Source organism: Mustela lutreola, chromosome 2 (genome assembly GCF_030435805.1).
Source record: "Mustela lutreola isolate mMusLut2 chromosome 2, mMusLut2.pri, whole genome shotgun sequence".
Lineage (NCBI taxonomy): Eukaryota > Metazoa > Chordata > Mammalia > Carnivora > Mustelidae > Mustela > Mustela lutreola.
Genome location: NC_081291.1, coordinates 13,054,073 through 13,080,394, shown reverse-complemented (window position 1 = coordinate 13,080,394; position 26,322 = coordinate 13,054,073). Strand labels below are relative to the sequence as shown.

Below are 26,322 nucleotides of genomic sequence, written 5' to 3'. Positions count from 1 at the left end.
ATCGCGGGGCGTCATGGGAGTGATGGTGCCGGGGCGGGTCCGGCGTGCACTGCGCGCTGAGGACCAATGGAGCCTCAGATCACAATCGCGAGGAGTGACGGGAGTTGTAGTTCCAGGGCGGCCCGGCACGCCGCGGAGACAGCTGGGAGCAAAGAAGCGGTTATGATAAGAAGTGCCGCGCGCCTTTCTTGGCTATGGCTCACGTTCCGCTTTGGGCGGTCTGCATGCTGAGGGTGGTGCTAGCCACTGTCTACTTCCAAGAGGAATTTCTAGACGGAGGTGAAGAGGCGATACCCGTCGTGGTGGAGTGGGGGCGTAAGCTGCCCAGCCAACAGCCCGAGTCACCAGTGGCCCCCCCCCCCCATCACCGCGGGATTGGTGGTGGTGAAGCCTCGAAGCTTCGAAGCCTCAAACCTCCCTCTTCTTCCCCTCCGCCCAATACACCTTTCATGACTTAAGTGAACACTTTCAGCCCTAACCGCTGTTGTTTCCCCCCACAGAGCGCTGGAGGAACCGATGGGTGCAATCCACCAATGACTCTCAATTTGGGCATTTTAGACTCTCGTCGGGGAAATTTTATGGTCATAAAGAGAAAGACAAAGGTTAGTGTAGGAATGGTGAGAACGTCGAGCTAAGGGTCACCCCACCACCACCACCACCACCGTAGCAGCCTTGCAGGGTAGGTGTGGCACACCCTTAACACCTCTTACAGCCCCGTTCACTGGCGGGAAAACTAAGGCTTGGATATAGTCTGGCATTATTTTTTCTCTTTCCTTTCTTTACTTGCCCAAGATCGCCCCATTGTATCCCAGCTGGTCTCATGAGTTTGGAGACCCCAGGCCTCTGACCTGCAAAGGGAAAAGGGTTAAGAGATATTTCTCATTTTTGTTTTCACTTTAAGAAGAAAAAAAAAATTGAGGTTAAAAGGTACATGTTGTCAGGTGCATAGATCTTAAGGGTACAGAAGGAGGAGTGTTTACATCTATACACCCTGGTCAAGATAGGGAATATTTTCAGAGGTCCCCCTTGCACCCCCCACCTACCCACCCCCCAAGTCAGTACCTTTCTGGTGGCAAGGATGACTTCTGTCTTCTCATTCCTGTTGATCAAAGGTGGACACACCACAACTTGTTTACCACCTGTTTTTTGCATTGCTGGTGAGATAAGAATGATTTTTTTACATTTTTAATTGTTGGGGGAATATGAAAAGGGGAGTAGTATTTGTGCCATATAAAAATTATATAAAATTCAGTGAAATATATGAAATTTCAGGGTCTATAAGTAAAGTATGAATGGAACACAGTCATGCCCATTCATTTACATAGAGCTATGGCTTTTGTGTGTGTGTGTGTGTGCTGCAAAGGCAGTAAGTTGGGACAGAGATCATATGGCCCAGAAAGTCTAAAATATTTGTTCTCTGGCTTTGCAGAAAAGGTTTGCAGACCCCTGATTTAGATGAAAAGTTTCCCTCTTCACCAACCTTCCGCTCAACCTCCATCTTGAGTCTGTTATTGCAGGGTTGTCCTGTCAGCAGCTTCCAGTTTGCTACTATATATGCCTTGTTTTCTATATTACATGTTGGTCCAGTGAGTTGATCAAAATTCAGCCAAGGGACACCTGGGTGGCTCAGTCGGTTAAGCTGCTGCCTTCGGCTCAGGTCATGATCCCAGGGCCTCTGAGATCTAGTCTCTCTCTGCCTCTGCCTGCCACTCTGCCTGCTTGTGCGTGCTCGCTCTCTCAATCTCTCTCTCTCTCTCTGACAAATAAATAAATAAAATCTTTTTTTAAAAAAAATCCAGCCCAAGGTCAAAAGTAGAGTGAAATTAGCAGGTGGTTCCATCAGGCTTATCCAAGGATAAGGGTGTCCGCTTAGAGTCATTTGTGTTTTCCTCCGTGGTGTTTTTTTTTTCTTGTCCGGTCTGGGATCCCGAGGCTCTATGTTTCCTTCACTCTGGCACACATCTCCTGAGAGCACACATGGTCAAGGCACTGGGGATACTGGTTAATTTGCCTCCTTTCACTGTGGTCTCCCAGGACCTTCACACACAAGTTGTGGATGGGAAGATAAATAGAATTTAGTTGGACAGAGATGAGAAGTGGTGAGGCATGATGGGGGTGGCTGAGGAGGGTGAGAGAGAGGGAGGTGGTGATTCTTAGCCATAGGAATTGCTTGGTTGGTAAGAGGGTAGAGGATGGGGGTGAGCCTATAAATTCTTTGAGAAAGAGGGGGTTGGGCAGAGAACGGAAGAGAGAGAGAGGAGTGTGGTAGTGAGCAGTTAGCCATGAGTTCAGGCTTGGACATATTGATAGAAAATGAAAATGCCAAGGGCATTTATAATGGATCTCAAGGTTGGCAGGTACGGGGGCAGGAATGTGGAGCAGGGGAGACTAGGCTATAGGAAGACTGCCTCTTTTCAACTTTGTCTTCTACTCCAGTGTATGATAAGGATTTGGCATAGAGCCTAATGGTACTGAAAAGGGGGGGGGGGATTAGTCTTGAAGTGAACACCTAAACGTATAAAATATGAGATGATTCATGTGACAAAAGGGTGGTATTTTTGTAAAAAGAGGACAGCTGTGGGCCAGCACATCCCATGCAGTGAAGCACTTTTTCCAGGACAGCGCTCTGTCCTCCATCTACTGTGGTGTGTCTTAAGCAACTATATATATATTTTTATTTGAAACAGAGAGATAGACAGTGAGAGAGAGAACACAAGCAGAGGGAGTGGAAGAGGAAGAAGCAGGCTTCCCGCTGAGCGGAGAGTCTGATGCTGGGTTTGATCCTAGGACCCTGGGATTATGACCTGAGCTGAAGGCAGCCGCTTAAAACTGAGCCACCCAGGCACCCCTTAAGCAACTATTTTAAGATAGAATTCAAGAAAAGATGTGGGATGCTCTGTTGTTGTTGTTGTTTTTAATTAAGTTGCTACACAAGCTTTATTGTATATTCCCACCGTTTCTTTGGAAAATGAAGCAAAATTAACTTTTCATCCATAATTAAGTTGCATATTTGTCATTTAGAGCTGAAGTGTCTCTTTAACTTAGGTCATGACAGTGGTGTATTGAGCACAAAAGCAACAGAGCGTGGAAAGTTCTGTGGCAGCAGAGAGCGTGGTACTGGTATACCTGTGTGTTATTGTGAAAATATGTTTCAGCCTCCAGAGTGACAGAAGTTATTGAGGGTGGGGAATGGACAACCATTTAATTCCCTGCAGCACTGAGCACAGTGTCATTCCCAGTCCTTCATGAATATTTGTTTGTTTCTTTGTTTGTTTGTTTAAAGGTCTGCAAACCACTCAAAATGGCCGATTCTATGCCATCTCTGCACGATTCAAACCGTTTAGCAACAAAGGGAAGACTCTGGTCATTCAGTACACAGTAAAACACGAGCAGAAGATGGACTGTGGAGGGGGCTACGTTAAGATCTTCCCTGCAGACGTGGATCAGAAGAACCTGAACGGAAAATCCCAGTACTATATTATGTTTGGTGAGCTTAGATAGTACAAAACAACCATTTCTGGGGACTTTGAATCCTTCCACTTCATAAAATCCTGACTAAGACTTTTCCAAAATAGTAGTATTGAGTATATCTGACCAAAGGTTTTTAGTACTGTTTAACCTAATTAATATGAAAAGGCAACTATACCATTTTATTGTATTAATTAATTAATTAATTTGACAGACAAAGAGACAGGGAGAGAAGGAACACAAGCAGAGGGAGAAGGGAGGGAACAGGGAGGAGGGAGGAAACAGAGGGAGAAGCAGACTCCCTGCTGAGCAGGCAACCCAATGTGGGACTCGATCCCAGGACCCTGAGATCATGACCCGAGCTGAAGGCAGATGGTTAACTGACTGAGCCACCCAGACATCCCTCTATTGTAACTTCTTTTTAAAAAATTATTTATTTATTTGAGAGAGAAAGTGTGTGAGTTGGGGAGAGGGGCAGAGAGAGAGAGAGAGAGAGAATCCTGAAACAGACTCCCTGCTGAGCGTGGAGCCAGACATGGACTCAATCCCAGGACCCTGAGACCGTGACCTGAGCTGAAATCAAGAGTTGGCCACTTAATCAACTGAGCCCCCAGGTACCCCCTCTTATACTTTTGAGAAAGTTGGTTATTTAATATTAATGTAGCCCCTGGTACTTGGAATATATCAGGACTCAGAAGACCTTGGCCAAGGGCCACATCAGCCCCTGGCCTCTGTTTGTTATGCCCCATGGACTGAGAATGGGTTTTAACATTTTTAATGATTTTTAAAAAACTGAAGGATAATGTTTTCAACACATGAAAATGATAGGAAGGCCAAAATGTTTCCTCTCTAGCCCCTGCTGGCCCCTGGAGCACTTTAAATATCTCCTGATAGCAGAAGTAATTGATAAAAAGTTGTGCTAAAATTGGGATGGGACCGCTTTGGGCCATAGGAACGAGACATAGCTGAAGGGCATGGATTCAAAAAACTTTCAGAATGAAGAGGATTCTGGAAAAAGAGTAGGAAACTTCAGAAATCCATCTCCCTACCTAGATAAGAATCATAAAAGGATCTGATGTAACTGTTTTGAAACTCTGAAGTCTATGGAAAGATTGCTCCTTCCAGGGGAAGAATGGGGAGTTTAATTTTAGTCAATTTCAGCTCTTAGCAGAGTGGATATACCCATCTCCCATTTCAAGCCACAAGGCAGACAGCTATGCCTTGTATGTGTATGTGTAGGAGCAGCCTACACACGGCTTGCCACAGAAATGGTGGGCCAAAAGGACCCTGTCCTCCAAATATCAGGAAACTGAGCTCTCATTGAGGATTGCTGCTGCTGATCACAGAGTTGCAAAGAGGTGAGCAGCAGTTTTGTGTGTTATTGAAGTTAAACTGGTATAAACTCAAATTAGAGCATTATAACTTTAGGGTGTTAAATGTAATCCCTATGATAACCACAAAGAAATAGCTGTAGGATATACACAAAAGGAAATTAAAAAGGAATTTAAACATTTCCCTACAAAAACTCAACTAAAGAGAAGACAGCATTGAAGGAAATGAGGAACAAAAAGCTGTAGGGCATATAGAAAACAAATAGAGTGACAGAAGTGAGTCCCTTCTTATCAGTAATTAAATGCAAATGGATGAAAATCTCCAGTTAAAAGACAGGGATTGGCAGAATGGATAAAAACACAAAAGCCAGAGGGGCCCTGGGTGGCTCAGCTGGTTAAGCATCTGCCTTTGGTTCAGATCATGACCCCAGGATCCTGGGATTGAGTCCCACAACAGGCTCCTCGCTCAGTGGGGAGCCTGCTTCTTCATCTGCGGCACCTGGGTGGCTCAGTGGGTTAAGTCTCTGCCTTCAGCTCAGGCCATGATCCCAGGGATCAAGCCCTCGTATCGGTCTCTCTGCTCAGCAGGGAGCTCTCTGCCTGTCTCTCTGCCTACTTCTGCCTACTTATTATTTCTCTCTCTGTCAAATAAATACATAAGAAGTCTTAAAAAAAAAAAAAAAAAAAAAAAACAAACCATGAGCCAACCATATGCATTCTACAAAACACTCACTTGAGATCCAAAGAAACAGGTTGAAAGTAAACAGAAGGGAAAAGATATTCCAGGCAAATAACACCCAAAAGAAAGCAGAGTGGCTATATTAATATATATTTATATACTAGTATAAATAGAGTTTAAATAAATCATAAAGGTTATAAGCGACAAAGGACATTGCATATTAGTAAGAAGGTCAATATAGCAAGAGGATGTAACAATTACAAACATCTACACTCCTAATGAGCATCAAAATATGTAAAACAAAAACTGGTAGAATTGAATGGAGAAGTGGACAGGGATGGTAAAGGTTAGAGCAGAGATAAATGAAATCATGACTAGAAGAACAGAGAAAATCAGTGAAATCAAAAGTTCTCCAAAAAGATCAACAAAATTGACAAAACCTTTAGGTGATGGATTTAGCTAAATGGAAAAGGAGACTCAAATTACTAAAACCAGAAATGGGTTGTTACTACCAATTCTACAGAAATAAAAAGAATTATAAGATAGTGCTAAGAACAGGGTGCCTGGGTGGCTCTGGGTTAAGCCGCTGCCTTCAGCTCAGGTCATGATCTCGGGGTCCTGGGATTGAGTCCTGCATTGGACTCTCTGCTCAGCAGGGAGTCTGCTCCCGCTCTCTCTGCCTGCCTCTCTGCCTGCTTGTGATCTCTGTCTCTATCAAATAAATAAAATCTTTTTTAAAAAATAGTGCTAAGAACAGTTGTATACTGCAAAATTGGATTACCTTGATGAAATGGACAAATTCCTAGAAACACAAACCCTGCCAAGACTCCATCATAAAGAAATAGAAAATCCAGAGAGACCTGTAAATAGTAAAGAGAGCAGTAAGCCAATCTCTCCAAAGAAAAGTCCTGAATCTGATTAATCTCTCATGAATTCTACCAAACATTTAAAGGAGAACTAATACTAATCCTTTTCAAACTTCACGAAAAAAAAAATTGAAGAGGGAACGTGTATTCCTCAACTCATTCTGTGAAGCCAGCATTATCCTGACACCAAACCAGACACTACAAGAAAAGAAAACTACAGAACAGTAGTTTATGGACACTGTTTATGGACACTGATGCAAAAATTCTCGACAAAATACCGCAAAAGAATTCAGCAGCATATTGACTGATGAAAATCAGTCAATATTATATGATACCTCAACAGAATGAAAGAAAAACACATGATCATCAAAAATTTTATCATTTGAAGATAAAAAGTCGACAAACTAGGAATAGCAAGAAACTACTTCAATATAATAAAAGCCATCTACAAAAAAACCCACAGAAAACATACTCTGGTGAAAGAGAAAGCTTTTCCTGTAAGATCTGAAACAAGGCAAGGATGACCACTCTTACCACTTCTATTCAACATTGTACTAGAAGCTCTAGCCAGAGCAATTAGGCAGGAAAAATAAATACAAATCATCCAAATTGGAAAGGAAGAAATAAAATGATCTTTATTTGCAGATGATATGATCTTATACATAGAAGACCATAGAGATTACACACACACATACACACACACCATCTATTAGAACTGATGAATGAATTCAGCAAAGTAGCAGGATACAAAGTCAACACACAAAAAAACAGTTACATCCTATATATGAACAAAGAACAATCTGAAAGTGAAATTACAAACGCAATTCTATTTATAATAGCATCCAAGATAGTAAAATACTTAGGAATTAAGCAAGGGGGTGAAAAACTTGTACAGTGATAACTACAAAGTATTGCTGAAGGAAATTAAAGAAAATAGAAATAAATGAAAACATATCCCATGTTTATAGGATTGGAAGACTCAATAGTGTTAAAATGTCTACACTAGACAAAGTAATCTACAGATTCTACAGCAATATATAGATTCAGTCTAGTTCCTATTAAAATTTCAATGACTTTTTTTTTTTTGCAGAAATGGAAATACCCATTCTAAAATTCATATGGAATCTCAAGAGACCTTGAATAGCCAAAACAGTCTCAAAAAAGAAGACCAAGGGGGTGCCTAGGTGGCTCAGTTGATGGGGTAACTGACTTTTGATTTCAGCTCAGGTCATGATCGCAGGGCCCTGGGATGGAGCCCTGTTTTGGGCTCCTCGTTCAGTGGGGAGTCTGCTTCAGGATTCTCTCTTTTCCTCTGTCCCTTCCCCCATTTTTACATGTGCGCATGCGCGCTCTCTCTCTCTCTCTTAAATGAATAAATATTAAAAAAAAAAAATAAGAAGACCGAAACTAGAGGACTCGAGTGTCCATCAGCAGATGAGTGGATAAACAAATGTAGTGTCCATACAATGAAACATTATTTCGCTTCATAAAGGAGGACAGTGCTACACCTACTACAATATGGATGAACCTCGAGGACATTATTCTAAGTGAAATAAGACACAAAAAGACAAGTACTGGGGCGCCTGGGTGGCTCAGTGGGTTAAGCCGCTGCCTTCGGCTCAGGTCATGATCTCAGGGTTCTGGGATCGAGTCCCGCATCGGGCTCTCTGCTCAGCAGGGAGCCTGCTTCCTCCTCTCTCTCTCTCTGCCTGCCTCTCTGCCTACTTGTGATCAAATGGATGAATAAAAAATCTTAAAAAAAAAAAAAAAGACAAGTACTACACAATTCCACTTATTGGGTCCTTAGAGTAGTCAAAATTCTAGAGATAGAACATAGAATGGTGGCTGCCAGGGGATGGGGGCGGGTGAGAATGAGGGTTATTCATGGGTGTAGAGTTTCAGTTTTATAAGGTGAAAAGAGTTGGGGGGTGGATGGTGGTGATGACTGCAAAATGATGTGAAGGTATTTAATGCCATTGGAAGGTACACTTAAAAATGGTTAAGGTGATAGATTTTTTTTAAAGATTTTATTTATTTATCAGAGAGAGAGAGAGAGAGAGGGAGAGCAAGCACAGGCAGACAGAATGGCAGGCAGAGACAGAGGGAGAGGCAGGCTCCCCGCTGAGCAAGGAGCCCGATGTGGGACTCGATCCCAGGACGCCGGGATCATGACCTGAGCCGAAGGCAGCTGCTTAACCAACTGAGCCACCCAGGCGTCCCAAGGTGATAGATTTTATGCATATTTTACCACAGTTTTCAAAAGTGAAGAAAAAGTTAGGAATGGAAATACGGTTTTAGAATATCCATCGATCATTCAAATGTGGAGAATCATTTTTTAAAATTCTCTTCTCGTGATGTGGATGTCTTGTAGAGGTTTTCTCTGTCATCATTTTTCCATGCTTCTCTGTGAATTTATCATGATCAGCAGCAGGCTTCAGACACCCGTTATACTGTCCTCACGTTTGTGTACACTGCTGGTCATAGTGTGACACAGAAGTAGAGAGAATAGGGGTGCCTGGGTGGCTCAGTCGGTTAAGCGTCTGGCTTGGGCTCAGGTCATGATCCCAGGGGCCTGGGATCCTGCATCCCCTGCTAAGCAGGAAGCCTGCTTCTCCCTCTCCTGCTCTGCCTGCTTGTGCACACACACACTCTCTCTCTGTCAAATAATATAAAATATAATCTTTTAAAACAAAAAAGAAATAGAGAGAATAGATATATTAGATTATTTATTGGATTTGGATGTATTCCTGCCTTGTCTTTAGAGGGTAAGGAGACTTTTCCAAGGCCACAGAATTACATAGACCCAGTTTCCACCAACTGCACAGTCCCCAACCTCTCCCCACTTCTTTCTCCTCTGCCATGCCTCCCATTTACTCTTGAATTTAAAATCTGGGATGGAGAAAGTCTTTATTTTGATTAAAAAGGAAATCAAAGTGGCTTGGTTTGGGTTATTATTATTCTCTTAAAATGGGATGGCAGAGATATCTGGCAAAAAATATATATATATTACCTGTGGAATCAGAGATGCTTTCACAAGTATTTCATTTAGTTGGGTTTGGTAAACAAAATCACTACAAACACTAGCTAGAAACCCCATTTTCTAATTATATATAACGTGTCTTCTACATCTGAATTGTGAAGCAACTTACTTTGGAGGAAAAAAGAAAAGCCAAGTAAATTATCTGTATTATTTTTGCTTTTAATTCAGTTGCATTTTTTTTTAAGATTTTATCTATTTATTTGAGAGAGAGAGAGAGACAGTGAGAGAGAGCATGAGAGGTGAGAAGGTCAGAGGGAGAAGCAGACTCCCCGTGGAGATGGGATCCCCACAAGGGACTCAGTCCCAGGACTTCAGGATCGTGACCTGAGCTGAAGGCAATTGCTTAACCAACTGAGCCACCCAGGCGCCCTCAGTTGCATTTTAGTTAAACCCATTGTGTCACTGTTAGAACACTTCCCCGTGATGCCTCAGCTCTCCTCTTTGACATGAGAGCAGCTTGCTAAGGCTTGTGAGGTTGAAGGGAAAAAGAGAAGTTGGGCCATTGCCAGGGGCCTTACAAATGCAATCTTAGATTATGTCTAAACCCTAGGAAATCAGTAAACGGGCTTCCATTTTGCAAATAAAAAAACGGAGGCGGGCTCCTAGGTGGCTTAGTCATTTAAGCATCTCCCTTCTGCTCAGGTCTTGATCTGAGGGTCCTGGGATCCCGTCTCCCTGCTCAGTGGGGAATCTGCTTCTCCCCCTCTCTGCTCATGTTCTCTCTCTGTGTCTCCATCAAATAAATAAATAAGATCTTGAAAAACAAAAACAACAACTAAGGCTCGGGGAGGGAGGGGGGCTGGGGGGCTCAGTAGGTTAAGCATTTAAGCTTCCGGCTTGGGCTCAGGTCCTGGTGTTGCGATGTGAGCCCTGTGTCCGGTGTGAGCCCTGTGTCCGGCTCCCTGCTCAGTGGGGAGTCTGCTTCTCCCTCTCCCTCTCCCTCTGAATCTCCCCCTGCTTATTGCCCCCCCTCCTCCACTCCCCCCACCCCCGCCCGCGCTTAATCTACCTCAAACAAATTAATATCTCAAAAAAAAAAAAACCAAAACAAAATCTGAAGCTCACAAAGATTAAACTTCCTTGCCCAAAGGCAGGTCAGCCTGTTTAGAGTCCTTCTGTCTACCCCATTTTCTCATAAAAATACATTATGCACATAAATATTTTATGATCGCTGTTAACGGAAAATGTCCAGATTTTCCGGTCATGTCTGGGCATGTTCCGAAGCTTAATTTAATATTTAAAATATGTAGGTGCTTAGAAATAGGAGGATTCTGACCAGTTTTGAGGGAAGAACTTCATCTTTTAATCCCCAGGTAATAGCTTTTCATACAAATAGTTCGCATACCATAGCGTTTGTTTTAAAAATTGAACTGGGATCTTTTCCAGTGATTAGAAGAAAAGGAAATTATATAAACAAGCATCCTCTGAGAACTCAGGGCAATAGACATCGATGCTGCTTCCAAGTTCAATGTCACATCCACTCTGGCAAATTGATAATATCCTTCAAGTAATTATGTGCAGCCTGGATCTCTCTTATTCTGAAGGTTCATCACTGCAAGTTCTAGAAAAAAAAATTGCAGTCATCTGCTTGTGTTTACACAGCTTCACAGAATCCCTGGGGGCGGATGCAGTCCCGGGTTAGTGGATGTGGTGGAATTTGATTTGAGATAGACGGATGCTCTAGTACATTCCTAAGGCTTAAGGTCAATAAAGCAGCAGTGGGGTAATTCCAAACATCCCCGGAAGGTTATCCCTGGAAGGTTTGACAAATTTTCCAGATCCCTCCTGCAAACCTTGTTTAGTATGTTCAGAAAACCTTAATCTGAATATGTGCGTGTTGTCTTGGGACATAATAGGAACAAATACTGAGCTTTGCTATATTAAATGCTTTATACCCTTTAGCTCATCTAATTGGCAAAAAATAGCCGTGGTTGATTCACATCCCCATTTTAGAGAATAGGACACAGGCATGAGGATTGCAAATATGTTTTCCCACAGCGAAAGAGAGCAGGAATCCCAGCCAGCTAGTCCATCCCTGAAGCCCTCACCTGGGCACAGGGCACCTCTCAGAGCTTCCAAGTGAACCCAAGCCTCGGACAGCACATCGGGAATGCTTCCTTGACTGTTAAATCCTTTTCTTACTCACGTGCTGCCTTTCACTTGAGTCCAAAGGTGTCGCTGTCCATTTCAGTATCCATGCCAAAGTCTGATGACTCCTGCACACGCAAGCTTCTGGTCCTCGCACCTTACTTCAGGGGAATGGTTGCGGATTTCCTGTGGTGACGCATGAGCGAAGGAAATTGAGTGCAGCTTGTACTTTTTTTTTTTTTTTTGTAGGACCTGATATTTGTGGATTTGATATCAAGAAAGTTCATGTTATTTTACATTTCAAGAATCAGTATCACTCAAACAAGAAATCAATCAGGTGTAAGGTAAATGCTTTCGTATTCAAATCTGTAATTATGTTAGCTCTTCTGATAACCTAAATTTAGAGAAAATAGTTTTGGTCTTAAGATACTGAACTGAGCCAGGAATGGATCTTAGCAACACACCCCCGCCCCTTGGTTTCCAGTTTACCAGGCTCATTAGAGACACTTACATACCCTGTTGGCTTGTTTTCTGAAGTTTATACCCATCAGGAGGGCAAATGCACTTTTTACTGCGAGCTGCACTGTAACTTGCCTTGTAAGGGTTACAGCAGTAGAGTCACATTTCTGCAGTATCCATCCTCACTAAGGAATGAAATAAATATTCAGCGTGGAGGGAAAAAGTCTTAGAGAAATTAATCTTCAAAATACCAAAGCATTTAGAAACAGGAATGTTTTGAAATGAAAGCATACTTTCTTACTTTCTATCCATGGATCCTGTGAAAATAACACTTTCTGCCTTGGGGCCAATTATGACTCCACAGCCCAGCCCAGGACTTCTCCAAAGACACAACTTGCGTCAAGTCCCCTGGCGCTGGGCCCATGGAGGGAGGGTACACTCCCTGAAGCAGCCCCTCCATTTGAATGTAGCGGCCAGGAAACAGGGACCTGTCCCGTGGGGTCCCCCCAGCGCCCAGAGCTCCAACATGGGAAGCCTCCACCAATCTGCGTGAATTTGGGCAGGAGGCCAGAGTGTGTTTCGAGAGCACGTTGATGGCACAGAGGGAAAGTGTCCATAACCACCCCTTCTTCAGTCCTGACCCAAGCTGGGGGGTGTTTGGTCTCCCCACGGAGCCCCAGTGACTCTCCATCAGCAACATGGTTCCCACCCACTAACTTGGTGGCTACATAGGATCATCGGGTCCCCTCTGCATGGAGAGGCCCGACATCCTCCTAGGGGGCGTGAGAGAGAGCTTGAAACCCATCTTAGTGCACAGGTTTTACACCTGATTCCCAATAAATTGTTCACTTGTGCATCAGGTATGTGGGAGAGAGCGGGGTGACGCCAACATAGGTTGTGAAGCCTGGCCTGGACTGTGCTGGGGAGGTTAGAGCAGGATTTGCTCAGGTCAGCCACCCTAGGAGGCCCCCTGAGTGGCACCTGCAGGCTGATGATGCTCTCAGACAGGTGCTATTTCAGCTACCTGTTAGAAGAATAAAATGCGGGCGCCTGGGTGGCTCAGTGGGTTAAGCCGCTGCCTTTGGCTCAGGTCATGATCTCAGAGTCCTGGGATCGAGTCCCGCATCGGGCTGTCTGCTGAGCAGAGAGCCTGCTTCCCTCTCTCTCTCTCTCTCTGGCTGCCTCTCCGTCTACTTGTGATTTCTCTTTGTCAAATTAATTTTTAAAAAAATCGTTTAAAAAAAAAAAAGAAGAATAAAATGCTTCTGTTGAAGGAGCACTGACTCACAGCAGGTAGTCGGCATTCTGTGACGCTGTGAGAGAACGGCTGGGGACCTCCTCTGCAGCCCTCATCAGTCTTCGAGGAGGGAGTCAGATCTGCATGTTAGAAAAATACCTTGGAGGGGCACCTGGGTAGCTCAGTGGTTTAAAGCCTCTTCCTTCGGCTCAGGTCATGATCTTGGGGTCCTGGGATCAAGCCCCACATCCGGCTCTCTGCTCTGCAGGGAGCCTGCTTCCTCCTCTCTCTCTCCCTGCCTGCCCCTTTTGCCTACTTGTGATCTCTGTCTGTCAAATAAATAAATTAAATCTTAAAAAAAAAAAAAAGAAAGAAAGAAAAATGCCTTGGAGACTCTCTCTGGGGAGGAGCGGTGAAGGGACAGGGTGATCAGTAGGAGGGAGAAGGCTGAAGGCTAAGGCTTCAGCGGGATGCAGTACAGGGGACTGTTTGGGCAGATAATTCAGGGGCAGGACCTAGAGGACTCCACAGTATTGGGAATGTGAGTCCTGAAGATGTGGACCATGACTCTCAGCTGCCTGCTCTTCATCATTAGGAAAAGCAAAGACCAATAAGGAGGCCAGGGCACACTCGGGAGTTTTGATTGGAACTACCGGTTGTGAAATCCCAGCAGACATCCAGGTAGAGGTGTCCAGTAAGTTGTTGGAAACTGTGGTCTGAAGCTCAGGCCGATGGTCGGGATTAAAGATTCTGCTTTGGATCCATTGCATATGTGTGGGAGTGGATATTATCCCTCAGGGGGCCCAGCACTTGTGGTTAGATCCTGGAAGGTACCAACAACCTGGCCAATGAGCCCAAAGTCGAATTTAGGAAAGGTGAGTAGAGACTAAGAGGGGTAGAGAGCATTGGGAGAAGCATGTCCTCAGCTGTCCCAGCAAACTACAGAGGTTGGGAGGGACACTGAGCAGACAGCGCCATCAGCCGTGGTGTGGACAGCAGCACCCTGTCCCTCAGGGCAGAGCAGAGAGGTACCAGACAAGCTTTTACCTTTGGCTCTTAGCAGAGGGAGGGGCCTCCTGACAGAGCCTTTAAGCTGCTGGGGCAGTGGTACCCAAAGCTGAGCAGCGTCAGCATCTCTGAATACAGAAGGTTAGGCTGATCTGAGAATGGATGTTTCCCAGGCCTTTCCCCAATGATACTGATGCCGCCCAGCCTCACTTTGAGAACTGACTACTGCTGGACCATGGTGCAGGAGACCCCTTTGCTGCCCACAGGCAGGCACGTCCTGGACACCCCTAACCTCCCCGGCACCCACCATCCACCCTCCCTCTCTCACTTATTGGATGCTTGCTGAGTGCTTCCCTTGGGTCTGGCCTGAGGCCTTAACTATGACCAAGAGAGGCACCAGGCCTGCCCTTGCAGAGCCTAAACCACTGGACAGCTCAGAACATTAGAAAGTTCTCTCCTGTTTTGAAAAATAAACTGGGCTTCACTTGGTGTCTTTCGGAGTACAGAAGAGGAAGCTGTTTCCCACATAATTTTTCATAAACAGAGCAGTGGTCCCTCGGTGTGTACCCACCACCCTGTCATAACCGCCTGTGGGCATCTAGGGGGGAGCCATCATCTACACAAAAGGAAGCAAGCCACTCAGGTCTGCTTGGTAGCGAGGAAGTTTTGTACAAAGGGGGGATTTCTTCCGCAGGACCCATTTTTTAGTCAAGTTGACCCCTGTCCCTAGAACCTCTCTCCTTGCTCTTTATAACAAGGCTTTGAAGACTTAAACCATGTAGGTAGACCTTCCCCGAGACATCAAGGGTCTCATCATTATCCTTTCTCCCCTTAAAATGTGCAGGTTGATGGCTTTACACACCTCTATGCTCTGGTTTTAAGACCAGACCTCACTTATGAAGTGAAGATCGATGGTCAGTCGATTGAATCCGGCAACATCGAGTATGACTGGAACTTAACGTCACTTAAGAAGATGGAGAAGTCCTCTGCAGAGTCCAAGGATTGGGACCAGGCTGACGGCGACAAATCCCAGGTATGGATTTATCCCAAACAGCTCTAGAGAGGGTGCCAGCGAAGTGTGTATGTACTTGGGTAGGATTGCTACATGGCTGGTGATCGTGAGGTCAACATTATCACACTCAAAGGGTCCTCACCCAGAGGGCTTCTGGGTGGCTCAGTCTGTTAAGTGTCTGACTCTTGATTTCAGCTCAGGTGGTGGTCTCAAGGTTGTGGGACTGAACCCTGCATCAGGCTCCACGCTGGGCATGGAGCCTGCTTCAGATTCTCTCTCCCTCTACTCCCCTCCCCCTGTCCCCAGCTCTCTCTCTCTCTCTCTCTGTTAAAATAAATAAATAAATCTTAAAAATCGATCTTTCAAAAAAAAAAAAAGCGTCCTCTCTGGAACATTTGCCACTGAAACCAGCCACACAGATATTGTGGAAGAGTTTTATAATATTTGAGGTGAAAGCAAGTAAGTTTTTTTTTTAACCAATTTTTTATTCTATAAAAAGGATAATACATCAGCAACGATTTATAAAAATGATTTTTTTTTTGGTTATTCTGAACCTGAACATAAAGTATTTTTTGAGCCTCACACTTGTGACTGACAAGCAAGAATCTGTTAACGTAACCTCTATGCATTAAGTTCCTAGGGCTGCCGTAACAAGATACCACAAGGTGGGTGGCTTAAGGCGAGAGAAATGTATTCTCACATAGTTCTTGAAGGCAGAAGGCAGAAATCCAGGTGTCGTCAGGGTCACACTCCCTCTGAAGTATCCAGGGAACAATCCTTTCCTTGTTTCTTCTAGCTTCTGTTGCCTCCCAAGCTCCTGGGCTGGTAGACATCTGGCTCTGCCTCTGCACTCCCGTGGCCTTCTCGTGTCCTCTCTCTCTCTCTCTTAAAGATGTTTGCCCTTGGATGTAGGGCCCTCTGGATAATCCTCACCTGAATTATATCTGCAGAGATCTTTGTCTCAATAGAAGCTTGCTTTCCCAGATTCCAAGGTTTAGGATGCATACAAACCGTCCCTGGGAACTACCACTCAACCCACCATGAGCTCCCTTCTGTCTTGTTTTGTTTTCAATTTATGTTTATTTGTTGTTGAAGCATTTTGTTTTTTTTTTAAATATTTAATTTATTTATTTGACAGAGAAAGAGATCACAAGTAGGCAGAGGCAGGCAGAGAGAGAGGGGGAAGCAGGCTCCCTGCCGAGCAGAGAGCCCAATGCGGGGCTGGATCCCAGGACCCTGGGATCATGACCTGAGCCGAAGGCAGAGGCTTTAACCCACTGAGCCACCCAGGCACCCCGAAGCATTTTGTTTTGAATATCAAACCTCCGCACCAAACCCATGAGCCATTTGTCTTACGACAGTTGTCTTTGCCATCACTGAAAGTTCTGGACTCAGTGTGTGTGTGTGTGTGTGTGTGTGTGTGTGTGTGTTAAAGATTTATTCATTTATTTGACAGAAAGAGAGCATGAGTGGGAGGGGCAGAGGGAGAGGGAGAGAGAATCTGAGGCAGACTCCCTCCCGGGCACAGAGCCTGACTCGGGCTCTATCTCATGATCCTGAGATCACGACCTGAGCTGAAACCAAGAGTCAGTCCCTTAACTGTCTGCACCCCTGGCGCCCCTGGACTGTGTTTACAATTAATTTCTGGCAACTAAAACTGACCCATGGCCCTGCTGTCTGACCATCAAATCCATCATCATAGACAGTGTAATCAGGAAAACAAAAGAACAAAGTTTCTCCCTCTCCTCCTTACCTTCAAAACAGACCAGAGCAGTAGTTTTCACCTGGAAAGAAGGCTTACTGTAACAAGGCACAGGATGGCAAAGAAAATTGATCTGGCTGCTCAGAAGACACCGGTATTGGGATGAAAGTCCCGGCCACCTGGGTGCCGGCTAGCCTCTCTGCGTGTCTGAGGGCCGAGTGTCTGTGAGCCGGCTCCCTCGTGGGGCCTAATCAGCTTCCCAGAAGGGGCCTCCAGGCTGGCTGTTTGGTCCAGATGTCTGGGTCCGTGTGAGTTCCTCAACAAATGAGTTTGTGGTGGGTTAATGATTTTGCCACCTGCAATGTAGGGAGCCAACTGCCCAGATGGGATTGTAGCCATTTCTTGGTCCCAGCACAAGAGCGAGCAGCTCAGCATTGCTGGTGGGGTTGGGGGCAAAATGCTATAGGAGAGGCGACCAAATCCTCAGTCACTGAGAGGTCAGTCATTGAGAAGTAGTGTGTAATACAGAAAAGCCACACTCTAAATGCAAAATGTTACTATTTTTCCATTGTTCTGAAAGAGAAAGCATCATTGCAGATAACTTTTATGCATTTATATTGATATTTTATATTTAAATCAATATTTTTTTAAAGAATTTATTTACTTATTTGACAGAGAGAGATCACAAGTAGGCAGAGAGGCAGGCAGAGAGAGAGAGGAGGAAGCAGGCTCCCTGCTGAGCAGACAGCCCGATGCAGGACTCGATCCCAGGACCCTGGGATCATGACCCAAGCCGAAGGCAGTGGCTTAACCCACTGAGCCACCCAGGCGCTCCATATCAATATTTATTTATATATTTTATATATAATATATTATATATAATATATATTTATATATCTTATATTATATATTAATATTTACTCACATTTTAATAATATATGAATATTTATAAGATAATGAATAATTTATAAATATTTATAATAATTAATGTATTAATATGTTAATATTTAGATAAACACAAATTCATAGCACCTTTTCCTCATCCATTTATTCAACAAATATTTGTTCAACATCTACTAAGCCACATATATATGTAGAGATGTGTATATATATGTATATATGAGTACATATGTGACTATATATGAGTACATATATGATATGTGTTTATTATATAAGCATTGTATGCATGTGTGTTCATTATGCATTGTACACATGCATATGTGCGTGTATGTATCATGCGTATCTGTGTATAGTGTGACTATTCATATATATAGAAGGTCTATACACCATAACTGCTTTCCTCCTGCTACCCAGCAGTCCTCAGGTAAGTTCTGGAAACTTTCCTGGTTGTCCAGCCTCTCTCTCTGGAACATTCTGCATATGACTGCTATGTAGAAGGTCAGACTACCTAAACAGCAATGACTGTGTGCCCCTTCTCCCCCATTGTCACTTTTGTCCTATCATTTTTTTTTTAAGATTTATTTGAGAGAGAGAGAGAGAGAGCATGCACATGAGTCAGGGGAGGGACAGAGGGAAAAGGAGAGAGAGAAGTTGCTTCCTCACTGAGTACAGAGCCCAACACAGGACTCAATCCCCGGACCCTTAGATCATGACCACAGCTGAAACCAACCGTCAGCTGCTTAACCGACGAAGCCGCACAGGGTCGGTCCCCTTGCCCCCTCATTTAACTTTAGCCACTATTTCAAGTTTTGTTCACTCTTGTTCCTCTCACCAGCTTGGGGAGTGGGGTGCAATCACGCCAAGGCTTAGGGAGAAAATCCCAGCTGTGTGTGGCCCCAAAACCCTCGGTGGGACTGGCAACCCCGAGCACTTGGCCCTATGGCCACCAAAGTGATGGGGAAATTGTGACCAGGGCCACGGGCCTGCTCCTGCCTCTTGGTAGCTTCTTTTCTCAAATCTGGGAATCTATTTTTTTTCCCTTACATCTTAGGACTGGGAGAAGCATTTTTTGGATGCCAGTGCCAGCAAGCCAAGCGACTGGAACAGCGAGCTAGAGGGGGACTGGCAGGGGCCAATGCTGCAAAAGCCTCCATACCAGGTGCGTGACATCCTCTCCCTGTGACTCCCTGGAATGCCCCTCCCACCCTCCTGCACCACTTAAAAGAGTTTGTTGTTGCAGGACGGCCTGAAACCAGAGGGTATAGACAAAGACGTTTGGCTGCATCAGAAGATGAAAAACAGCTATCTAACAGAATACGACCTCTCCGAATTTGAGAACATTGGTGCCATTGGCCTGGAACTTTGGCAGGTCACGTGGCTTTTAATTTGCTATAGTTTGAGAACTCTGAGCTTCAGCCTAAACTCCTTTGTTCACATAGCTAGTACTCCTTGAGCTCCTACTATGTGCCTGGCCCCTGGCCCCAGACCCAAGACACATAGCCGGGGACAAAATAGACATCCTTTCTGCCCTCTGGACACCTCCTATCTCCCTCCCTGGGAACCTGTCACTCCTCTGCTTGGGCAGGGCTACTGCTGCTGGCTGAGCCCCACTTTGCACAGTAAGGTTTTCAGGCAGCGGTTGGCAACCATCATGGAATGCTCGAGTCTCTTGGGTGCTCTTCCAAGTCTTCATGCCCAGGTAGCACCGGGGACCAGTTAAATCATCATCATGTGAGTGAGGCCAGGCATCTGGAGTTTCTAAAATATTGTTGGTGACCCCAGTATGCACCTAAGTTTGAGAACCAATGCCTTGGAGGGAATGGACGTTTTAGAAATGGGTTTAAGCACCTGCTACTGTCGAGAGCACTGAGCCAAATGCAACCGTTTCTTGGTGGAAAGCTGCCGTATTCCTCACATCAGTAAGAAAGGCCTCATTTTCATCCACAGGTGAGATCAGGAACCATCTTCGATAATTTCCTGATCACAGATGATGAGGAGTATGCTGAGAATTTTGGCAAGGCTACTTGGGGGGAAACAAAGGTAAGGTAAACACAGTGAACTTCTCGTTCATTATTCACTTATTTCTGTAGTTGAGTTGAACATATATGAAAGGGCTCAATGGGTTTTCAGTAGAAAACCCACCCAGATCAGGATGTAGATACAGAATGTTAGCCAGGTTCCAGGAACAACCTCCCACCCACTCCCAGCCGCCATCAACCCCCAAAGGAACGACCACCATATGTCCAATTAACCTCCTTTTGAAATTCATATAAATGGAGCCATCCAGTGTTTACTCATTCAGGCAGTGCCGTGGGGCTCATATTATCAAATACGGCAGCGGCTCGTTTTTAGTGGGTGAATATTTCAGAACATAGGTCTCTGTTCTCTGTTGATGCAGCTTTGGATTGTTTCCAGCTTGTGGCCTCGTAAATAAAGCTGTTACCATCATTCCTGTGCATGCCCAGGAGAGGGACAGCCTGGGTCACCAGGGGCCACACAGCCAAACAGTTTTCAAGGTGTCCCTATTTTCTGTTCCTTTGTGCCGTAGATGAGAGTCTTGGTTTATGCCATAGCTTTGGCTATACTGGGTATCACTGTCAGTTGCTGACAAGTCAGATTTCCTGAAGTATAATTTATATACCATAAGAATTAACCCTTTCCTGGTGGAGAGGCCCGTGAGTTTTGACAAACGAATACAGTTGTGAAACCACCAACAGAAATCCAAATGCAGAAGAGTGTCACCACTCCCCAAAGTCTCCTTGGGCCTTTTGTAGCCAAACCTTCTCCCACTCAGAGCCTGCCACTGATCCGGTATCTGTCCCTACCATCTTGCCTTTTTCAGACTGTCCTATAAATGGATTCATCAAGTGCAGTCTTTTTTTTTTTTTTTTAAGATTTTATTTATTTATTTGTCAGAGAGAAAGAAAAAGAGAGCACCAGCAGGGGGAGATGCAGGCGGAGGGCTGAAGCAGGCTCCCTGCTGAGCGACTGGATCCCCAGACCCTGGGCTCATAACCCGAGCTGAAAGCAGACACTCAACCAACTGAGCCACCCAGGCTTCCGTGGCATGCAGTCTTTTTGAGCCTGCTTCTCAAGCATGATGTGTCTGGGGTCTGTGGTGTTGCTGGGGTATCAGTGAGCAGTTGGTTTCTTCGAACTGCTGAGTCCTTTTATCTGTTCAGGCAACAGACAACTGGGTTGTTTCCAGTTTTTGACATATGAACAAAGCTCTTATAAATATTTGCTTACGGTTTTTGAGTGTGGATGTGTGCTTTCAGTTCTCTGAGATAAATAGCCAGGAATAGCTGAGTCCTACACTAGAAGTGTAGCCCCATTAGAAACTGCCCGGCTGTTCCCAGAGGGGCTGCTCTTTCTCGAATCCTCACCGGCACTGGGGATTGTGGGTTACTCTAGGTGTGTAGTGCTATCTCCGGTTTTAGTTCTGTTGCCCTGATGGCAAATGAAGGTTGGCACTGTTTTATGGCTTTTGTGGCCATTTGGACATCCTCTTTTTCACAATGCCTGTGTTTTATTGCTTTAATTGAAGTAGAGTTGGCATACAGTATTATATTGGTTTTGAGTGTACAACAGCGATTCAATATGTATATACATTAGGAAACGCTTGCCATGATAAATCTAGCTACCATCTGCCACCATATGAAGTTATTACAATATTGTTGACTGTATTCTCTATGCTGCACATGATATCCCCATGACGTATTTCTTTTATAACTGCAAGCTTGTACCTTTTGACCCCCTTCACGCATGTCACCCACCCCTCCACCCTGCCTCTGGCAACCATCCATGTGTTCTCTGTTTCTCTGAATTCATTAAAAAAAAAAAAAAAAAAAAAAAAAAAAAAAAAACAGGGGCACCTGGGTGGCTCAGTGGGTTAAGCCTCTGCCTTCGGCTCAGGTCATGATCCCAGGGTCCTGGGAATGGGCCCCACATCGGGCTCTCTGCTTTGCAGGGAGCCTGCTTCCTCCTCTCTCTCTCTGCCTGCCTCTCTGCCTACTTGTGATCTCTGTCTGTCAAATAAATAAATAAGATCTTAAAAAAAAAAAAAAAAAACATTCCAGGGGCACCTGGGTGGCTTAGTGGATTAAGCCTCAGCCTTTGGCTCAGGTCATGGTCTCAGGGTCCTGGGATCGAGCCCCACATCGGGCTCTCTGCTCAGCAGGGAACCTGCTTCCCTCTATCTCTCTCTGCCTGCCTCTCTGCCTACTTGTGATCTCTGTCTGTCAAATAAATAAATAAATAAATAATATGATTAAAAAAGAAAATAAAAACTATAAAGAGAGATCGTTTGGTATTTTTCTTTGTCTTATATCATTGAGCATAATGCTCTCAAGGTCCATCTACGTTGTTGCAGATGGCAAGATTTCATTCTTTTTTATGGCTGAGTAATATTCCTGTGTGTGTGTGTGTGTGTGTGTAGACACACATATACATAATGTATCACATTTTCTTTATTCATCTGGACAATTAGGTTGCTCTCATGTCTTGGCTGTTGTAAATAATGCTGCACTAAACATGGGGGTGCAGATGTCTTTATTTTTTTATTCTTTAAGACATTATTTATTGAGAGAGAGTGAAAGTGAGAGAGAGATCACAGAGGGAAAGGGAGAAGCAGACTTGCCACGGAGTGGAGATCCCCTCTTGGGGCTTGATCCCAGGACCCTGAGATCAGGACCTGAGCCGAAGGCAGATGCTTAACCAACTGAGCCACACAGGCGCCCCACAGATATCGTTTTGAGAGAATGTTTTCATGTTCTTCAGATAAATAGCTGGAAGTGGCATTACCAGATTATATGGTATTCATCTAGTGTGCTATTTTTAATTTTGGAGGAGGTGTCATACTGTTTTCTGTAGTGATCGCACTGATTTCTGTTCCAACCAACAGTGTACGAGGGATCCCTCTTCTCTACATCCTTGGCCGGTGCTGCTTACGTAGTGTTTTTTTGGATACTAGTCATTCCAACAGTAGTAAAGTGATAGCTCATTGAGGTTTTAATTCACATTTCCCTGATGATGAGAGATGTTGAGCATCTTTTCCTGTGCTGTTGGCCTTCTGTATATCTTCTTTGGAAAATGTCTATTCAGATTCTCTGCACATTTTTTTTTTAATTTTTAAAAAGATTTTATTTATTTATTTGTCAGAGAGGTAGAGAGAGTACAGGCAGGCAGAGTAGCAGGTAGAGGCAGAGGGAGAAGCAGGCTTCCTGTGGAGCCAGGAACCCAATGTGGGACTTGATCCCAGGACCCTGAGATCATGACCTGAGCTGAAGGCAGCTGCTTAACTGACTGAGCCACCCAGGAATCCCTGCCTATTTTTGAATCAGACTTTTTTTTTTTTTTGCTATTAAGTTATGTAAGTTCTTTATTTATGTTGGATATTAATCCCTTATCAGATATAATTTACAAATATTTTCTCTGATTCAGTAGGGTACCTTTTCATTGTAATGGTGAACCATTTCTTTTTGAATCTGATTTCTGCCACAAAGCCTTACTAAAACTCTTCTTCGATAATGACTACGGAAACCTCCTTGATGTATTTGCCCTCCTAGTCCTTCTGTTGATGTACCTGGATTTTCTCACTTAGTCTCAGAGGACTCATTTCATTGCATGTTCACCGCTCAGTTGAGAAGGACCGGGGCCCAGGTACTCTGGGAATAGAAAGAAGTAGAGGAGGGGTTGTATTTATTTCCTATGGCCATTGTAACAGATTACCACAAACTGGCTGGTTTGAAACAACACAGATTTATCATCTCACTGTTCTGGAGGCCAGAAGTCCAAAATCAATATCACTGGGCTGAAATCAAGGCATCAGCAGGGCCACACTCCCTCCAAAGGCTCTAGGGGAACATCCTTCCTTCGCCTCTTGCGGCCTCTGGTGGTTTCTGGTGTTCGTTGGTTTGTGGCCACGTGGCTCTAAATTCTGCCTCTGCCTTCATATGGTCTTCTCCTCTTGTGTCTGTGCGTATGTCAAATCTCTCTCTCCGTCTCCTATGAGGACACCTGTGATGGAATTTAGGGCCCAGGGTAATCCTCGCATCTCAACATGCTTAACTTAATCATATTTGCAAAGACCCCTTTCCCAGAGAAGGTCACACTTATAGATTTCAGTGATAAGGGCCTGGCATCCTTGGGGGCTCTTCCAAGCCATGTCCAGTCAGTGCAGAGGCCTGAAAAAAGGCAGGAGCAGGCAGACATCCCTGCGGCTAGAAATATAACCCCAGCGGCTAATGTCTCATGTCTCTGTTTCTTTCTCCAAGGGCCCAGAAAGGGAGATGGACGCCATACAGGCCAAGGAGGAAGTGAAGAAGGCCCGTGAGGAAGACGAGCAGGAGCTGCTGATGGGCAGGTTTGGTGGGCAAGAAAACACTTTCCAGAGATTTCACAGGAAGGATGAACTTTAATCATTCCCACCCCAGATAAAGATGACTGGTAAAACCTTGTTTCTACTTTAATCTCCATGTAAAAGTGCAAATGTCAACATATGTGGTAATTTGTCCAGTTTTCTTTGAGAATGTTCCTACGCTTCTCGGTGGGGTTGGTCTGGTGTTCCCTGAGGCCCCACCCCTGGGCACCGAGATGTCTTATCTTGACAAACCTGAGTGCTAGAAGCCAGAGGAGGCCAGTGAGAGTCTGGCCAAAAATATGAAGATCTTTGCTTAGCCCCCAGAATGTTTTATAAATAAAAGTTGGGAAAACTTATCCTGAAAAAGGAGAAATGATGCCTTATTTCCTCGGGCTGCAAATTACTAACAGCATATGCTAACCTTTTCCAACATGAAACCTTTACACACGTCATTCATGTAGAAAGGTTCAGCAGGCTTCACTGGAATACTGGTTATTTTGGAGAACCCAGGTCTGTGTGCACAGACTTTTGTTGTGCCATAAAGAAGCCGCTGCTTCTTTTTCCTCACTCTGTGACCCACTTCTGTGGCCTTTTGTTCTGTGTAAGAGAGAGGAATGAAATGCATTTTCTCAAGTGAAAACAGTCATTACTTCTCAGCTCAGTTTTTTTGCCTTGACCAAATAATTTGCTTTTTAAAAGTCATACTTAAGAGTCTTCTCATTTGAAGATGGCTTTTTGCACATAGAAAGTTGTGTTGGAAGTAATAAAATTTAGAACACCAAGAATCTAGAATCCAGTGATACTACAAATAAGCTGGATATGTTAGAAATTATATGTGGCACATTGCTAGGTGATCCATGTGAAAAGTCTGCCCATGAAGTGAAATTCTAGCAGTTTTGTTCTCACTTTGGCTGAAGTTGGCAGACTTTCAAATGTGGACTTAAAAATATATATATATTATGTATTTATTTTTAGAGAGAGAACACATGTGAAGGGGGGGGAGGTAGAGGGAGAAGGAGAGAGAGAATCTCAAGCAGGCCCCACACCCAGTGCAGAGCCCCAAGATCATGACATGAGTCAAAATCAAGAGTCAGATGCCCAACTGACTGAGCCACCCAGGTGCCCCTAAATGTGGGCTTTTTGACCGATGGTTAGTGGTTTATTGGGGGTTGGTTATCATTCTCAGAAATGAAAGACTCACTTCCACATAGCAGGGATGGGACTGAAGAGTCTACCCTTTAGTCTCTGAATGATAGAAGAAGTTACTGAGGAAAGAAGCAGAGCCAGGCTTAGGCAGAAAATGCTGGAAAGAGTTGTATGAAGACGGGTCCAACCAGCTCAGATCCTGCAGAGCTCATCTTCGGAGCAGTGCCATCCTGAGAACTTTCTGTGAAGAGGGGATGTTCCCCATTTGCAATGGCCACACATGCTCCCTTGAAATATGGGTGGTGGGACTGAGGAATGATTTTTTAAATAATTCATAATAATAAGTTTAAGACTAGTTTTAGGTTCCCTGCAAAGCTGCGCAGAAAGCACAGAGTTTCCCTATACCCCCACTCCTATACCCACACATCCTCCGTCACTATCAATATCCCACAACATAGTGGTACATTTGTCACAGTTGATGAAGCTGACATATCATTATCTCCCAGAGTCCATAGTTTACATTAGGATTCATTCTTGGTGTTGTATGTTCTATGGAGGAATGAGTTTTTAATCTTATTTAATTGTAATTCAAATTGAAACTTACTTGGCCACACATGATGTGTGGCTGCCATGTTGGACAGTGCAGCTCTGGACTCTGGCAAGACAGGTTACTGAATGGTGGCTCACTGCCCAGTGTGGTGGCTATAGGAGTAGGAGGTAACGCCAGGCTGCTAGCTGGGTGGGACTCACAGCACCAAGCCTCTGTTTCCAGTCAAAAGGATGCAGGAGGGTCTCCGTGGTCATTGCCTCTGTAGGCTCTGACACTAAGGCTGGAAGCTTGTATATAACATTTCACAGACACCCTTACCCATTGGTTTTCCATCATGTTCTGTCAGAAATGGGAAGGCAGGCAGAGAGGAGTAGCCATTTTTTCAGGTTTCCAGTGGCCCCTTAGACAGTGAGAAAAACAGCAGGGACTTGTGCGATGGCAAAACAGTAGTGGCTGCTGAGAGTGGACATCTGGG

General features: G+C 44.5%; 1 protein-coding gene across 1 annotated transcript; it reads left to right on the top strand.

The window, feature by feature from the left end:
- Positions 1-56: 56 nt before the first annotated feature.
- Positions 57-24,508, top strand: CALR3 (calreticulin 3). Its single transcript, XM_059160372.1, has 9 exons — positions 57-279; positions 501-602; positions 3,284-3,487; positions 11,722-11,816; positions 15,021-15,209; positions 18,842-18,949; positions 19,031-19,159; positions 19,738-19,830; positions 24,066-24,508. The coding sequence occupies exons 1-9, from the start codon at positions 195-197 to the stop codon at positions 24,207-24,209; spliced, it is 1,149 nt and encodes a 382-aa protein (XP_059016355.1). The 5' UTR covers positions 57-194; the 3' UTR covers positions 24,210-24,508.
- Positions 24,509-26,322: the final 1,814 nt, after the last annotated feature.

What these genes read in the sequence shown, in the direction of transcription:
- CALR3 (XM_059160372.1), top strand. Translation starts at nt 195, where the DNA reads ATGGCTCACGTTCCGCTTTGGGCGGTCTGCATGCTGAGGGTGGTGCTA. An exon ending in CTGACGGCGACAAATCCCAG is followed by an intron (nt 15,210 to 18,841) that starts GTATGGATTTAT and finishes CTTACATCTTAG; the next exon opens with GACTGGGAGAAGCATTTTTT. An exon ending in TGCAAAAGCCTCCATACCAG is followed by an intron (nt 18,950 to 19,030) that starts GTGCGTGACATC and finishes TTGTTGTTGCAG; the next exon opens with GACGGCCTGAAACCAGAGGG.